The 16,889-nt window shown below is 40.3% G+C and overlaps 1 protein-coding gene across 3 annotated transcripts in view; it reads right to left on the reverse strand.

Annotated features, from left to right (window-relative positions):
- fgd6 (FYVE, RhoGEF and PH domain containing 6) overlaps positions 1-16,889 on the reverse strand; it is an 88,111-nt gene that overhangs the window by 25,623 nt on the left and 45,599 nt on the right. For all 3 annotated transcript variants that reach the window (XM_033039400.1, XM_033039401.1, XM_033039399.1), the window contains 7 exons: positions 12,803-12,853; positions 12,656-12,714; positions 12,489-12,560; positions 11,098-11,166; positions 9,731-9,814; positions 8,433-8,512; positions 3,353-3,452 (listed from right to left, as the gene is read on the reverse strand). In XM_033039400.1, coding sequence (XP_032895291.1) covers positions 3,353-3,452; positions 8,433-8,512; positions 9,731-9,814; positions 11,098-11,166; positions 12,489-12,560; positions 12,656-12,714; positions 12,803-12,853 — 515 coding nt within the window. The remainder of the gene's footprint in view (positions 1-3,352; positions 3,453-8,432; positions 8,513-9,730; positions 9,815-11,097; positions 11,167-12,488; positions 12,561-12,655; positions 12,715-12,802; positions 12,854-16,889) is intronic.

The raw sequence follows: 16,889 nt of genomic DNA on the forward strand, positions 1-16,889 counted from the left end.
ATTAACTGCCAGGTCTCTGGAGGTATTAATCAATTATTATTTAGAAATTCAAAATATTTTATATACTTTAAGCCCCTGTTTTTTAAAGAGCATGGTTTTCCTCTGGGAACACCAGTTTCCTCCCTTGCCTCAAAGATGTGCACATTGGCAATTTAGTTAGTCACTATAAATTGTCCCAGGGTGGAGGTGAGTGGTAGAATCTGAGGGGATGTGATAAGAAGGTGGAACAATACAAAACATGGGTTAAGTGTAAGATGAATGTAAATGAGTGGTTGACGGTTGATGTGGAAGCCCAGCGAGCTGTGTCTCCACTTTCCATGTTGCATCTCTCCATGACTCTGTCTAAATCTTACTAATAATCAGAAATGTAATACTTCAAAGACCTTCAACAGTTGTTGAAACAACATCTTGACATTCTGAAACTGGGGCTTTGGGATATGTTAAAGGCATTGCCCGATCTGTCACAAGTACTGACCTCCCCAACATAAAAGGGATCCGCAGCTGCCTCAAAATTGCAGCCAATATCATCAAAAGATCCACTTCATCCTGATCACGCTCTCATTTCGCTACTGTCATCGGAAAGAAGGTACAGCAGCTGAAAACTGTGATCACCAGGTTCAAGAACAGCTTCTTCCCAGCAACAATCAGGCTCTTGAACACTGCACAACACTAATCTCGGCACAATTATCTTCTTTGGACTGCGTGTTTGGTTGTATTACGGACTTCGTTTTTTGCACAATTATGGTTACCCAGTATTACGGATATTTATTTATTGTATTCTGATTATTACATATTATCTGTGTTTTGTGTTTACGGGTCTGGTAAGCTACAGCTAGTAAGGATTTCATTGTTCTGTTGTCTGTACAGATGACAATTAAACATTCCTGACTCTCCCAAGGCTTTGTTGCTGTTCAGATATGGAGGATGAGCTCAACCGCTTTCATCATTCAGATCACGTTCGTGCACAAAGGTGGGTACTGCTAGCCAGTTTATGCAAGGGCTACCTCCACACTGATCCAGCACATATAACCTCGTGTTAACTGGACCTGCATGTTTTATGCTATTTACATAAATGATAAATAATTGATGCCTTAGTAATGACTGAGGGTCACACAGACTGTTACATCCTGACCATCACTCCCTTTACTTCTGTTTCACAAATAAATTCCGAACCATTTACAAGCTACAATTCAAGGTAGTTTTATTTTTGCTTATGAACACCAATACTGAACTTACTTAATTGCACATATATTCATAAAATGCACATATTCAAGGTTTCAGTGTATGGTTCTGAGCTATCACCTTTCAATTGAGGTGATAAATTGGAGGCTTGATTGACCCCCTTATTTATTAAAGACATCCAAGGGCAGAAGAGTCCTCCCAAAATCATGGCCAAATCCTTTTATCAGTGAACATTACATTAATTTACCTAGAATTTATTCCAATGTTGGGGTTAGTGGCGGCGCCTAAAGGCAGCGGCTCGACTACAGTCGTCTGTCTTTTTTTATTTTTGTCTTGTTAAATGTATGTCTTGCGTTAGTTTTTATTATTTTTTTTAGCTGTGTATATGTGGGGGGGGGCTGTGGGGGAAACCGTTTTAAATCTCTTCCCTGTGCGGGGACCCGACTACGACATCTCGGATGTCGTTGGGCCTAACATCGTGGAGCCGGCGGCGACCTCCGGCCGGGACTAACCTGAGGGCTCCAGTTGCAGAGCCTGCGGAACTGACATCGCGGAGCTGGCCAACTTCGGAGCGGGAAGAGCTGTGGTGGCGCGCGGCTGCGACCCGACTTTTGGAGTTCGGAGGCACCGGCCGCAGACCTGGTGGACGGGAACATCGGGAGCTCGCAGGTCCCTGGTGGGAGACCGCTTTTCCGAGCTCCGCAACGGCGACTTCTCCCGCTGGAATCGCGGGTTTAAGGACATGGAGCCGGGGCCTAACATCGCCCGGCGTGGCTTAAACGGCCTCAGGACTTACCATCGCCCGCCGGGGGCTTTAACATCGGAGCCCCAGTTCGCCTCGACACTGCAGTTGGACTGCTGAACCACGGGAGAAGGAACAAAGGGAAGAGATAAAGACTTTGCCTTCCATCACAGTGAGGAGATGTTGGAGACTCACTGTGATGGATGTTTATGTAAACTGTGTTAAGTGTGGGTCTTGGATTGTTTTGTAATGTAAAAAAGTGTAGAAATGATATTTCGTTCAAGCCTAGGTTTGAATGACAATAAATTGCATTCTATTCTATATGTAATAAGGCACAAATTGGCTAACACGTTTCCCTGCACTACACCAATCTGTCACCTTTATGCAACAGGATGGATGAGAAGAAACAAAATCAGTATTATCAACATTTAGTTTAGTGATACAGCACGGAAACAGACCCTTTGACCCACCAAGTCCATGCTGACCAGCGATCCCCATACACTAGCATTATCCTATATACTAGGGACAATTTACAATTTTTACCAAAGCCAATTAACCTACAAACCTGTATGTCTTTGGAATGTGGGAGGAACTGGAGCACCGGGAGAAAACCCACATGGACACAGGGAGAACGTACAAACTACGTACAGACAGCACCCATAGTCAGGTTCGAACCCGGGTCCTTGGCACAATGAGGCAGCAACTCTACCGCTGCGCCACTATGCTGCCCTATGTTATTATTAAATGAATTACTTTTGGTTAAGATTAAGCTACCCCTATGGGTTTCAGATAAGTCAAAGATAGTGTAATTTGCAGTGAAAGCAAATACAGCCCCAATAAGAACTTTGAATCAATTAAAATTGACCAGGCAAGGCATCCTTTGAAATTCTTCCGTTCCCATTAGTTATACTGTTTTCGAATGATCTCTCATCAATAACGTTGTATGTTATAATGCTGGCTACAAAGATTGCATTGCATATATATTAAATATATATATATATATATAATTACATTTTATATATTACTAATATATTAAATGTATCAAACTTTAAGCATAAGATTCTTTGAAACACAATTTTCTTTGAAAAATTAACCAGCACAACAGAAGCTATTATTAAAATCTCAAAACATCTGATCACAAACAAACAGGGATGAGCACAAGGTAACAGTGTTAGCTGAGATTAGTTTGTGCAATGAGGATATCCAATCATTACTGGTTAAATTAAACAAAGTTCAATTGAAAACAGTGACCTAGATTAAATAGTCACTTGTTCACTATTTAATATTCTCATTTCTATCAACAATTACCATGCCAACTTTTCTAAAAGATATTCTCCACTGTTTGACAAAAGTCAACCAGAGACAAAGTATCCCAAGTGTCTTGCTTTACCTGTTTACTCAGACTGAGACTTTTAAACATCTTCTTACCTCAAGGCTTTTACTGGCAGTGAATGTTATCCTTTTTTTCGTATATTCCTCAATGGCCTTCGAAATAGCTTTTAACCATTCATCCCTTTCTGCTGCTGAACTGAATTTTGAAAGGGCCAAAGTTAGGAACTAGCTTAAAATTACTTCATGTCAAATGAAATTCAAAGTAATAGAGGTTTAAGTCAATGTGAATTAACCCGAGATAGCACAAGTGGTTAGCACTTTCTACTTTGAGCGCAACCAGAAGGGCTCAATTTAAAGGCAGCCTAGTGGTACAGTTATCGCTGTTTCTGAAACACAGAGGTTTTCTCTTAAAATTATATTACTGGAATGGGTTAACAGGAATGGAGAAACAAGAGACAAAGTACTGGATTAACTCAGCGGGTCAGGCAGCATCGCTGGAGAACACGGATGAGTGACGTTTTGGGTCGGGACTCTTCTTCACCGATCCAAGTTCTCCAGTCTGCCTGAGTTACTTCATCATTTTGTGCCCATTGGTGTATTAACCAGCATGTGCAGTTCTTTGTTTCTACATGGGAAATATAAACTCATCCATAGATGGACTATATATTGTGATGTGGAGCACTCCTCCTGCTGTCTATTTTGGGCAAAATGTGTAGGAAAGAACTGCAGATGCTGGTTTAAATCAAAGGTAGACACAAAATGCTGGAGTAACTCAGCGGGTGAGGCAGCATCTCTGGAGAGAAGGAATAGGTGACGTTTCGGGTCGAGACCCTTCTTCAGACTGATGTCAGGGAAGTGGGTGGGACAGAGATAGAATGTAGTCGGAGACAGTAAGACTGGTGGGAGAACTGGGAAGGGGAAGGGGATGGGGATGAAGAGAGAGAAAGCAAGAGCTATTTGAAGGTAGAGAAGTCAATGTTCATACCGCTGGGGTGTAAGCTGCCCAAGCGAAATATGAGGTGCTGTTCCACCAATTTGCGCTGGGCCTCACTCTGACAATGGACAGGTCAGATTTGGAATGGGAGGAGGAGTTAAAATGCTGAGCAACCGGGAGATCAGGTAGGTTAAGTCTAACTGAGCGAACGTGTTCAGTGAAACGATCGCCGAGCCTGCGCTTGGTCTTGCCAATGTACAGGAGTTGACACCTGGAACAGCAGATACAGTAGATAAGGTTGGACAAGGTGCAAGTGAACCTCTGCCTCACCTGGAAAGGCTGTCGGGGTCCTTGGATGGAGTCGAGGGGGGAGGTAAAGGGATGGTTGCATCTCCTGCAGTACCTGGGGAGGGGGTGGTTTGGGTGGGAAGGGACGAGTTGACCAGGGAATTGCGGAAGGAATGGTCCCTGCGGAAAGCAGAAAGGGGTGGAGATGGGAAGATATGGCCAGTGGTAGGATCCCGTTGGAGGTGGTAAAAATGTTTTGGAGGATTATATGCTGCATGCAACAGCTGATCGGATGGAAGGTGAGGACAAGGGGGACTCTGTTCTTGTTATGAATGGGGGGAGGGGGAGCAAGAGCAGAGCTGCTGGATATCATTCCTAGGATCTCCTAGAGGCTCTCACTAGGAGATCCTAGTGAGAGCCTCATCTATTATGGAAGAGGGGAACCCCCGTTTCCTAAAGAATGAGAACATCTCCGATGCCCTGGTATGGAACATCCTGGGCGCAGATGCGGCGTAGACGGAGGAATTGGGAGTAGGGGATAGAGCCTTTACAGGAAGCAGGATGGGAAGAAGTGTAGTCTAGATAGCTATGGGAGTCAGTAGGTTTGTAATAGATGTCAGTCAATAGTCTGTCTCCTGTGATGGAGACGGTGAGATCTAGAAACGGTAGGGAGATGTCAGAGATGGCCCAAGTGAATTTGAGTGCAGGATGGAAATTAGTCGTGAAGTTGATGAAGTCAATGAGTTCTGCATGGGTGCACGAGGTAGCACTGATGCAGTTGCAATGTAGCGGAGGTAGAGTTCAGGGATAGGGCCAGTGTACGCCTGGAACAGTGATTGTTCGACGTACCCTACAAAGAGGCAGGGATAGCTGGGGCCCATGCGAGTGCCCATAGCTACGCCTTGGATTTGGAGGAAGTGGGAGGAGTTGAAGGAAAAGTTGTTGAGGTAAGGACCAGCTCTGCTAGACGGAGGAGAGTATCAGTAGACGGAAATTGACTGGTTCTGCGGTCGAGGAAGAAACGGAGGGCTTTAAGACCTTCCTGGTGGGGGATGGAGGTGCAGAGCAACTGGACATCCATAGTAAAGATGAGGGAGTGGGAGCCTGGAAAACAGAAGTCATTGAAGAGACGAAGAGCGTGTGAGGTGTCTTGGACATAAGTTGGGAGTGATTGGACCAGGGGGGGATAGGATGGAGTCGAAGGTGTGGTATGTGGTAAGTGGAAATTAATTCGGTGGGACATGAACATGCAGAAACAATGGGTCTGCCAGGACACAAAATTGCTGGGGAAACTCAGCGGGTGCAGCAGCATCTATGGAGCGAAGGTCTGCCAGGACAGTTCTGTTTGTGGATTTTGGGGATAAGATAAAATTGGGCTGGGGAACGATAAGGTTGGAGGCTTCAGAGGGCAGAGAGCTGGAAGTATATTTTGGGCATCAGTGTACTCTTAATGCATTCACTTGAGATTCTCAATACCATTCTGTATGCTCCTCCTCCATTTTGGGAGCTTAGGGGACAGGGATTCTCAAGAGTCAATGGAGATTAATTTCTTCCAGGATTTGTTCCTGAATCTTTTTCTCTGTCCATCAGGTAATCTCTTCACACATCTATCTTGGAGTTATGGTGCCCTCCCACTAGAGCTGATTGAGAGTAACTGGCTGATGCTGGGGATATTGGCCTGGGAGAGGACATGATACACTAATTGGTAGACAACTAGTTCACAATCAGTACACTAATCCTTCCAAATTTGTTGGATTTTGCAGAGATTGTTACTGGCCTGCTGTTTGTAGTCCAGGTCTCGGAAGCATAAAGCAATCAATGTGCCTGGAAGACCATGTTTTGTGCCTTATTTGAAGTTTTCCAACCCCTTTCCAAGGCATTTTGAACTGATTATACATTGGTAGAATATCTTCATCAAAAAGGATCACCTCCAGACTTTGCTTCTCCTTTGCAAAAAGGATCACCTCCAGACTTTGCTTCTCCAGACTCTGCTTCTGCACATTTTTAATTTCTGACATGCTACTACAACCGATAAGGAAGGGAATTGTATCCTAGCTTTCTGTTGTAAGATATCAGAGCACAGCAGAGGATTAATCACATCCTGAGGAATAATTTGGCCTTGATGGAGCAAATGATTAAGAGGTCTGAATGAGATAACTTTAGATATCTTATGGTTGTAGAGCTGCGGGAAATTCCAAAGATATGGAATATAGAGGCCTTGGAGTTCTTTGAAAGCTAAAATGAGAATTTAACAAGCCTTTGCTGTAAATCAGCGAGCACAGAATAGATGGTGAAAGGCAACTTAGTCCATTTTAGGTCAAGGGCCATAAGATTTTTGATGACCTCATTTTGAAAAAGGTACAAAGAAATTGGCTAGGGGTATATTAGAAAGGAACAGCTAGAGATAAAAAGTCTATGAAAGGGGATTTCAGCAATGAACGACCTCTGACAGCAGAAGAGTCTGATAGGTTACAGAAGTAAAAATAGACATTCTTAGGGAGAGCACAAGTAGGTTCAAGCCCATTGCAGGGTCAAATACGGTAGCAGGGTTGGAAATAGTCTGTTGAGTTTCAGATGGTTGCTGTGTTAGAGGAGGAGGAGAGTTGGGGATGGAGTTTGTAACGTGGGTTAAAGAAACTGGCAGGTTCTTTTTCGACCTGGCAACATTTAGTTAGAGGAAGTTCCAACTTGTTGATGGTGGATATCAGTTAAGCATCAGAGAGAATCAGAGCATCCAATAGACATGATCAGGTCGGATCGGAGTGTCTTCCGTGTAGAGGTGAAAAATCCTATGTTTATTGGCGACTTTGGAACAATGTGGAACTGAGAAATGGGAGCAGACAAATTCTGGGGAAAATGGCAAAGGTAAAAGCAGCAGGAGAAACCAATGTAGATGATTTCTCTCCCCCAACTTTTCCCCCACAATCATTCTGAAGGGGCCCAAACGGAAATACATCTATCCATGTTCTCTAGAGATGCTGCCTGACCATTGAGTTGCTCTAGCACTTTGTCCATTTTTGTAAACCAGAATCTGTTTTTTAAGGCAGTACAGATATCAGTAATTTAATTTTGGGAGTCAATTAGCTGCCATTATTTAATAAATCTCCAGGGTTTCGTCCTTGACTTTGCATGACAAAGATTCCATGTTCTTTGGGTTTGCGCTCACAATTTTGCAAATTCATTTTCTGGAAAGAATATAGAAAGTCAACCTGTGGCGATCAGGAGATTGTAAAGTTAGAAGTAACACGGCATGTAGCTTCTGCCAGTCAGATAAAGATCAAGTATGGTAAGGAACAGGATATTCCTTGTTAATGAGGAAAATATGAGCTAGATAGAACAAAACATTTATAAAATTTGCAATCATCAATCCATCCTATAAGCTAGAACTGAAGAGTATGTATGACAGGTAACCATAAATTGTTTAGGACCTTGTTTTTTCCATTACCACCTTTGCTTCTATCTTATCAGCAATAATATGCAAAAAATGGATATAGTCAGAGGAGAGAGTCTACAAAAATTAATTAATAAAAACCTACACATAGACATAATAGCAGAACATCTGGTGGATGTGTTGTAAAAGGTATTTATTGTGAAAACCTTGCATCAGTGAGGATAAAGTGTATTGCCTGAGGGATTAACCTTGAATTCTCTACTGTTTTCCTTGCCATTGATGTTCCAGATTAGCCTGTTTACAGAGGCCCACGAGTTAGATAAAGCAGACAAATGACTGGAGAGAGCTACTGAAGTGTTGCTCTACCATTGATAGATCCTCAACATCTGTATTACTTTATCATCACTGAGCACTGCTCAAATTGTTCCATTGGATTAATCAAGGTGCCAAGATCTTTTTTCTTTCTAAATACGTAAGAATTTCTTCTTAATCGAGAAGCATAATAACTCTCAGTACAACATTGGTGAGCTACATCTGTCTGAATCACATCTGTGTGCAATTACCTTGCTGACAGAATGAATGATCGTTCCACACTTTCTATGTTCAGTTCATTCTGGTAGGCCTCTTGAGATGGTTTGCTAACCTACGTAGTAAACAAAATACATCATAGGTTCAAATTTGTTTGCAAATAAGTGAACACAAATCACATATCTGCAATATTTCTGTGAAATCACATATACAGTAACTGGATTAGAAATGTAATCACATTTTATGGTTTCTGTGGACATTATTCCCAACTCTAAGTACAGGATTAGAGACCATAGCATTTGGTTAATCAACTATACAGAAAGTATTTTTGAAAGCCTTTTCAATGGTTAAGTTGAGGGTCAACTTCAAGTACCATCTGGTGATCATCACAATCTATTATTAGAAGTGTCATCTATTAATATGGAGAAATGGGGCAGCACAGTGGCACAGCTAGAATAACTTCTTCAGCAGCTGAAGTTCCTTTGGTACTTGGATACTGTCTGAATGGCATTTCATAGGGTTCCGCCAGGTGCCCTGGCTTCCTCCCCATCCCATAGATGTATATGTTGGGAAGTTATTTGGCAACTGTAAATTTCCACTGGTATGTAGTTAAGTGGTATAATCTATAGGGAGTTGATGAGAACATTGGGAAACAAAATGCAACTGCTGTAGGATTAAAGCGATTGGGTGCTTGAGAAACTGTGAACTGAAGTGCATGATTTTGGCCAAATTACTATGAAATTGTGTAGTTCACAATTAGTTAGTTTAGCACAGAATACATCAAATAATAATTCAGTAATGAGACTGTGAATAATAAAACCAATTTTGTTTTCAAAACTAGAATGTTACTCAATACACTAACTTTTGCATGTTTCTACCTAACAGGCCCTAGATTCACCAGAATATGTATTTTCCATGTTTCAATAGTAGTTATATATTGCCCAGTCTGTAATATCCATTCCTTGGTACTTAAACTATCCTTATTTGCCTTATTAATGTAATTCTGAATAATTGACAATAGCTTTCCAAATTAGAGAGAGTTACGAGGGTCTGCCAAATGGTATCGCGGTTCAAGTGATTTTTCCTTCCTTTCAATTGTTATTAATTCATTTTATTTCACAACGGAGTCACAATGTAGAGCTCAGTAAATACCCCTTTAAGACCACAGGCATTGAATTGATAAAACAACCAGTTTGTTCCACTTATTATCTCTTGGCAACAATCAAAAAGCAAATATGCAACATGTTAAAAATAAAACTTCACAGTGTCCTGTATTTACATCTCAAACTACTTAATATATATATCAGGAAAAAACTCAGAGGAAAAAACTCACCTTCATGCCTGCTAGTGACAACATGTTGTTAAGCTTATACGTCACAGATTGTACTGGTGTAGTGTATAGTAATACATCATTCAGCTATAAATAAAAATATATAAGAATTCAAATCCAAGACTCAGCTTGAGCTTGTAAATAGAAATTATTTCTAAAGCAAAATACTGAATACGTTGGAAATTACGTCAGGCAATATTTGTGAAGACATAAACCGAGTTTTGGTTGATGACCAAAGCATCAGAACCTTGGCCATGAACTCAAAACTGACTTGGTTCATCACTCCTCTGATGCTGCCAGACCTATTAAGTATTTCCAGCATTTTGTATTTTGCCCAAAATGACTTAAATAGATTTACAAATTCAAAAACATATCAATGTTGTGGAATAATTTTATTTTTTGAGATTTGCAACAGGAGAGAGTGAAGTAAAACAAGCATTTGGGTGAACAATCTTTCGTGAGAACTGAGTAAAATTAGATCTAAACTAAGTTTTTGAGAAAAATATGAAGTGTGTAGAGTATGATACGATAGAACTTTATTTATCCCAGGAGGGAAATTGATCTGCCAATAGTCATAAAACCACAACATACATGAACCATAAAATTAAAGTGACGAGTGAAAAGGCTTGGGGATGTGCAAAGAGTGTGGAGGGGAGGGGGGGGGGGGGGGGGGGTCAGTCTCAGTCTACCCCTTGACAGAAGGGGGAGGAGTTGTACAGTCTGATAGCCACATGGAAGAAGGATCTCCTGTGGCATTTTGTCCTGCATCTTGTTGGAACCAGTCTGTTGCTGAATGTGCTCCTCAGGTTGACCAGTATGTCATGGAGGGGGTGAGCTGTATTGTCCAGGATGCTCCACAGTTTGAGGAGCATCCTCCCCTCCAGGACCACCTCCCACAAATCAAACTCCACCCCCAGGACAGAGCCAGCCTTCCGGATGAGTTTGTTGATCCTATTACAGGCAGGTCTGTGAAAGAGCGGAATTCTATATTTTTCCCTATTTTAAGGACGTCACTGGCCGCACATGTTCTCGCTCATTGATTCTGCACAATCCAACTGAAGGAACATTTCCAGCACTTGATCATTTTGACATGACAATTTTTCTTATTACCCCATGATTATCTAATAGAATTTTACCAGTAATAACATAATATGGCAAGTTTAAATAGTATTATAAACATTTTTAACAAATTGAATTACGTTAGATAACTTGAGTAGTTTATAGATGTCCTTCAAGCAAATTAATGTCTATTGATCTTCAATTTTACTTATAGTTGAACAGAATTACACATTCTATAACTCATGATATTTGTAGAAACAAATTTTGCATGCCCGCTTCCTTTGATTAAAAGAATTTAAATTTGAAATTACCAAAAAAAACATTCGTGGTTGCATAACCTTTCTGGATAGTTTCATCAGGGTTCCTTCCTTCAAGAAAACCTAGACAATCAGATAACAATAGGATAATGTAAAAATGTAGAGAACAATTTTCTTTGGAAAAAATGTTCTTAATACATAATTGCAAATCACGGTGTATAAGTAGCTTAGGGCAACATTAAAAAAAAAAATGTTATCACGAGTAAGATATGGGAAGTGCAGCATAAGAAAATAAGTTTTGAAATTACTAGTATCTCCATTAAAACAAAAGAAAAAGCAGATCTGACTCTTTGAGAGATTATAAATATTGAAAGAGTTTTTTGATTTGTAAAAGCTTATCATATTTTTTTGGTATTACTTTATTGGACACTGTTCAAAATAATTATACAATTCACAGAAAGCTAATTTAAAATCAATTTGAAAATAAAAATGTCTTAATTAGAATAATTTGTACTTAACACATGGATTTTTTTCTCTCTTTGTAAATACCCATATACCATCAGAAAAGTAATAGTTCAAGTATTGTATTCAACTACATCATAATGTAGTAGTTATCAGACTGGTATCTAATATCCAATTAAACCAATACAAATTTATGTTTATTGTCAAATTCACAGCACCATAATTTAAACTCTACAAGTTCAGATTCAGAAGCAGACCACAAAATGAGGAATATATTTTGAAAGCAAAAGAAATTGCAATTAAAAAATAGGACCTGTTCCTATTTAAAGATAGGTGGTCAACACTTTATGAAGAAGTGATTGTGATGGCTGGATCTAAGTACCATTTCAGGATGCAGATGACCAATATCATTTACACATACTTGGGAAACATTGCAAGTTAATTACCGGTCATCCCTAGCTTACCACAGGGTTCTGTACCTGAGAACAGTTCGTAACCTGAACAGTTAACAAGTGGGGAATGCAGTCACCTTGCAAGATATATAAGTAAGAGCATAGAGCAACCAAGGACAATGTGTAGTTTAGCCAAGGCGTTGAACACGACCGCTCAAATATTGCTGCTAACAGAGTTCCAACACAGCAGAACATGCCGACAACTCTGCAGCACGTGGCAGATCCATCCTGTTGGTCTCACAAACACGTTTCGGGTCAGGGAGCTTCTTCAATCTGAAGAAAGGTCTCGAGCCGAAACATGACCTATCCATGTCCTCCAGAGATGCTGCCTGATCTGCTGAGTTATTCCAGCACTTCTTTTATAAACCAGCATCTGCAATTCCTTTATTTTACATTCTAAATGGCAGCTTAATTATTAGTGTTTTAGTGAAAGAATTACTATATCCTCTTAGTACCATATTAAACACTATCATATTAAACACATCAATTCTCCCAAATGTGTAGTGTCATCTGAGAATCAGTAATAATCACCCTTCCAGGCTGAACAATCTCCTGTTGTCCATTGAGGCTATACTGAATTTGCATCAACTTCTGGAAATTATCCTAGAATTAAGAAAAATAGACAACTTATAAGGTTGTAGCAACCAAACATATATGGAATTCACCAATACAGATGGTATTTAAACTGGTTTACCTACCCCTTGTTTCATGATGTCATTGGCATGGTTAGCTACTTGCACAACAATGGCGAGAGCAGCTGACAGAAATAAATAATTTACAATATTAGTATACAAAAGATAAGATATTCATAAAAATTCTAGACATGGTTAATATGAATTTCATACCTTGGGTATCTTTGAAATCGGCACAATCCCTGGACAGGTTCTTTACATAATCTGCAATATGTGAGAAAGATTTTTATTAAGACTTAAAGTAGGTGTAAATTTTCATTGTAGTTAGGGCAGCAAATATGTTTGCCTGATGGCTGAATGAGTTTATCCATGGAATGGCTGAACCATACACAATAGGAATGATTCTTAGTTCAATCTCTAACTTGTGCAAAGTTAGATGACTGGTATCCAATGTAAAATAAAACCGTTGGAAGGACTCTGTGGGTTGAGCAGCATTTGTAGTGGGGGAAGGAATTGTTGATGTTTCAGGTTGAGGTATCACATCAGAGCTGAATAAGGAGAGGGATGATGGCCAGTATAAAGATCAAGGGAAGGTGGGAAGGATGAGATTGGTGATAGATGGACCAATGGGCGGTTATGGGCAGAAAGAGCCAGGTGGTGCAGGGTAAAGCTGGAAAGTGATATGTTGGGACACAAAAGTTACAAATAAGTTACAAAAAAGTTACAGCCTGAAGAAAGGTCTCGACCTAAAACGTCACCTATTCCTTCTCTCCAGAGATGCTACCTGTCCCTCCGAGTTACTCCAGCATTTTGTGTCTACTTACAAATATGGAATCTGATAAGGAAGATGGTAACCAGAAACATTTTAAGGAGAGATGAAGGGCTGATGGAGAGGGGTTCGGGTGGGTGAGGTGTGTGGGTATCTGGTAGATGGAACAGGGAGGGGGAGTGAGATGAAAATGAGTGATGGACAGTTGATGGGGCTCAGGGAAAACCAAAATGGAAGTTCCTCCTAGTTTGGTTTTTGCTCCAGATTCAAGCATCTGCAGTCTTTTGTGTCTTGGCTATAATCCAATTATCCTTATGGGAGTGATTTAGTTTAGTTTAGTTTAGTTAAGAAATACAGCACAGAAACAGGCCCTTCGGCCCACCGGGTCTGCGCCGACCAACGATCCCCGCATATTAACACTATCCTACACCCACTAGGGCCAATTTTTACATTTACCAAGCCAATTAACCTACAAACCTGTACGTCTTTGGAGTGCGGGAGGAAACCGAAGTCCTCGGAGAAAACCCATGCAGATCACGGGGAGAATTTACAAACTCCGTGCAGACAGTAGTCAAGATCGAACCCGGATCTCCGGCGCTGCATTCGATGTAAGGCAGCAACTCTACCGCTGACCGCCCAAAAGGATATTTAATTAAAAACAGGTTCAATCTCAACCACGACTTACAAGCCTGTCTATAGTCAGTATAGAGGCCCACTTATGAAAACAACTAATAAAAATATTGTTTCCATAAACAATAAATGGTGGCTTTGACAGCATCATCGAAGAGATATCTACATTACAAAATACATGTAAAGAATATTAACAATGTCAGTGCCTGGAATTCTTAAATGCTTACCCCAGAAAGATACAAATTCCTGCAACAAACAAGGGAAAGGAGAAGTACAATGCCAGAGAGGGAATTGATACGTGAAAGTAATTTTCTATTTGTTTGACATTGGAAAAGACCATTAAGTCTATCAATTCTGTGCTGGCCCTTGGGGAAAACCTTTTCATCCCATTTCCTACTTGTTTCCTTGTTGCCGATCAACTCCTCACCCAGCTACTCTTGAAGTAATTTATTGTAGCTAATTAATGTATCAACCAAGGCACGTTTTAGAAGTGGGAGGAAACTGGAGCATATGGAAGAAATCCATATGGCAACAGGGAGAACATGTCGTCACACAGATAGTAAACCAATTAAATGTAGTTATATATTCCTGTTAGGCGCTTCCCCCCCCCTGGTGAATGCTATGTACTTACCTTTCTCTGTTTCTATCCCAAGTACAGGCCTCGTGGCTGTGAGTCTGGAATCGAGGGGTTAAAGGCTCCTGTACCCGATTGGCCAAGCTGCGTCAGGTGACGGGTGACTCATCTGAATTATAAATACCAGAGCTTCCCAGGATTCTCTCTCTTCTTCGTCGACCCTGACTGATGAGCAGACTGCTGGTGTGGGCCGAGGAAGCCTGACCACATGGCATAGAACTTTGTGTATTTTCACCATTCCTTGTTAACAGATATTGAATTGGGACGGATAAGGGCTGACCTTAGAGTTTTCGTGTATTTTGGTTTCAGGGTTGTATCTCTTTGGGCAGGTTTTGGAATCTCCGGTTCGACGGCCCATTGCGTGGCTGGCTTGAGCATTGTTAAATTGTTTGTCGGTTTATCCATATCCCTGACTGGGTTGTTTAAATCAGGTTTGGGTTTTGTGTTCCAATGAATAGTTAAAACTGTTTTTGAACCTGAACCTGGTTTTTGACTTGTGTTACGCGGCTCTGAAGTACTTGCATTCGGGAGTCGTAACAATTCCTAATTTATCTCTGCCTTATGCCAAATCTAATTGAATTGTAAACACTGTCACAAAAATATCCTTCACAGTTTCATCTTTCATCTGCAGAAAAAAGTAATTGCAGATGCTGGTTTACACAAAAGGATACAAAGTGCTGGAGTAACAGATTGGATTGTGTAATTGTTAATTATCCCTAATGTGTAGGATAGTGCTTGTTTACATGTGATCGATTGCTGGCTGGCACAGACTTGCTGGGCCGTAGGGCCTGTTTCCACACTGTATCTCGTTTTGTTGTACAAAAAATAATTGCATATATTTCCCACCCGACAGTGCAACTTTATTGTGCTTTATTAAGCAATACTGTGTTATACTTGACACAGAAAACCAATCACAAATCCACTCTATCACCAGAACATATTGTACTGTACAAGTACATCTATCTCACCTGCTGTCTAATTATTTATTGGTTACTTATCTGTTCTTCAAAATTTAAATATTTTTCTTTTCTCTTTTTAGACAATTCAAATTGACCTCTTTGGAACTTTGTCGGCACCAAAACGTGGTATATAATGCCTTGATGCGGTCTGCTACATGAGTTTGCTGGGTTGAATGCAAATCAAAGCATTTCACTGTACCAAGGTACATATGACAATAAAATATCATTGAATCATTGAACCAAGCTTTCAGTTTTCAGGCCTAATCTGTTCTTGTGTGGCAAGGTGCCAAATCAAATGAATGTTTGATGACATTGCTGTCAAGTAGATTGGGGGATTGTAAAGGCATCACATGCAGTTGACAGCTATTTAGATATCAAATAGGTGGTCACTGTAAATCGGAAATAAATGCTGGTCACAAACTAAATTTTGTCATACTGTAATATTTTATAATTTCCTTGTCTTAATTCCCTTGTTACATCCAGATATTCCTCAACTCATGTTTCATGAGACCCAGCAATGTTCCATTATTTCAAGTGGAATGAAATGTGAATATACTATGGGAATTAAACATTTTAGATTAGTCACAAGGTGGCAGTGTTACTGCAGGAAGAGAGTGGCTTTGAGTAATTAATCCAAGATCAGATTGTCATCATACAAATCTTCAGTTACGTAGCAACACTGTATTTCTCATCAGTCAGATGTGAAATTTTCATTCATCAGCAACAGAAAGAAAAGGACTGCCCCACAATTGTTACAAAGAATATTTAAATTTGCATTTGGCAGGGTGAGGTAAAGACGGGGTAATCCTTACCTAGTTTACATTTATTAGGTGTAATTAATTATATTACAAAGTTTCCTGGAATTAACCTGGACTTCTGTACGTATCAATATAAATGTAGCTGCAATTACATTACACTTTCAATCTTGCTCAAAGCACTATCAGCCAAGTACAAAAAACAAAATGATTGTGCAAATTAGTACCTTGGGCTTTAATAGACTCAAAGAGCAAGATAACTGGGCGTGGAGAGGAGGTTGAACATGGTTTTGATTTAACAAAGAATGGAAAATGACTTCAATACAATGCAAGCTAGATTTTAAATGAACCTAGGTCCTTGCACCGCGTACACATAGCCTGCTGAATAGGTGTATCTTTGTAACAATGCTCTCCCAGAGAAGGAAAATTAGACATCCTACTATGCAGCATAAACAAGCCACTGCTTTAGATTTGACATCCAGAGTTTTTAATAGAAAACAAGACTGCATTCCAAACAGCATTAGTGAACCAATAAGTAAATTGTTGATGTGTT

The sequence above is a fragment of the Amblyraja radiata genome, chromosome 21, assembly GCF_010909765.2.
Source record: "Amblyraja radiata isolate CabotCenter1 chromosome 21, sAmbRad1.1.pri, whole genome shotgun sequence".
NCBI classification, from domain to species: domain Eukaryota; kingdom Metazoa; phylum Chordata; class Chondrichthyes; order Rajiformes; family Rajidae; genus Amblyraja; species Amblyraja radiata.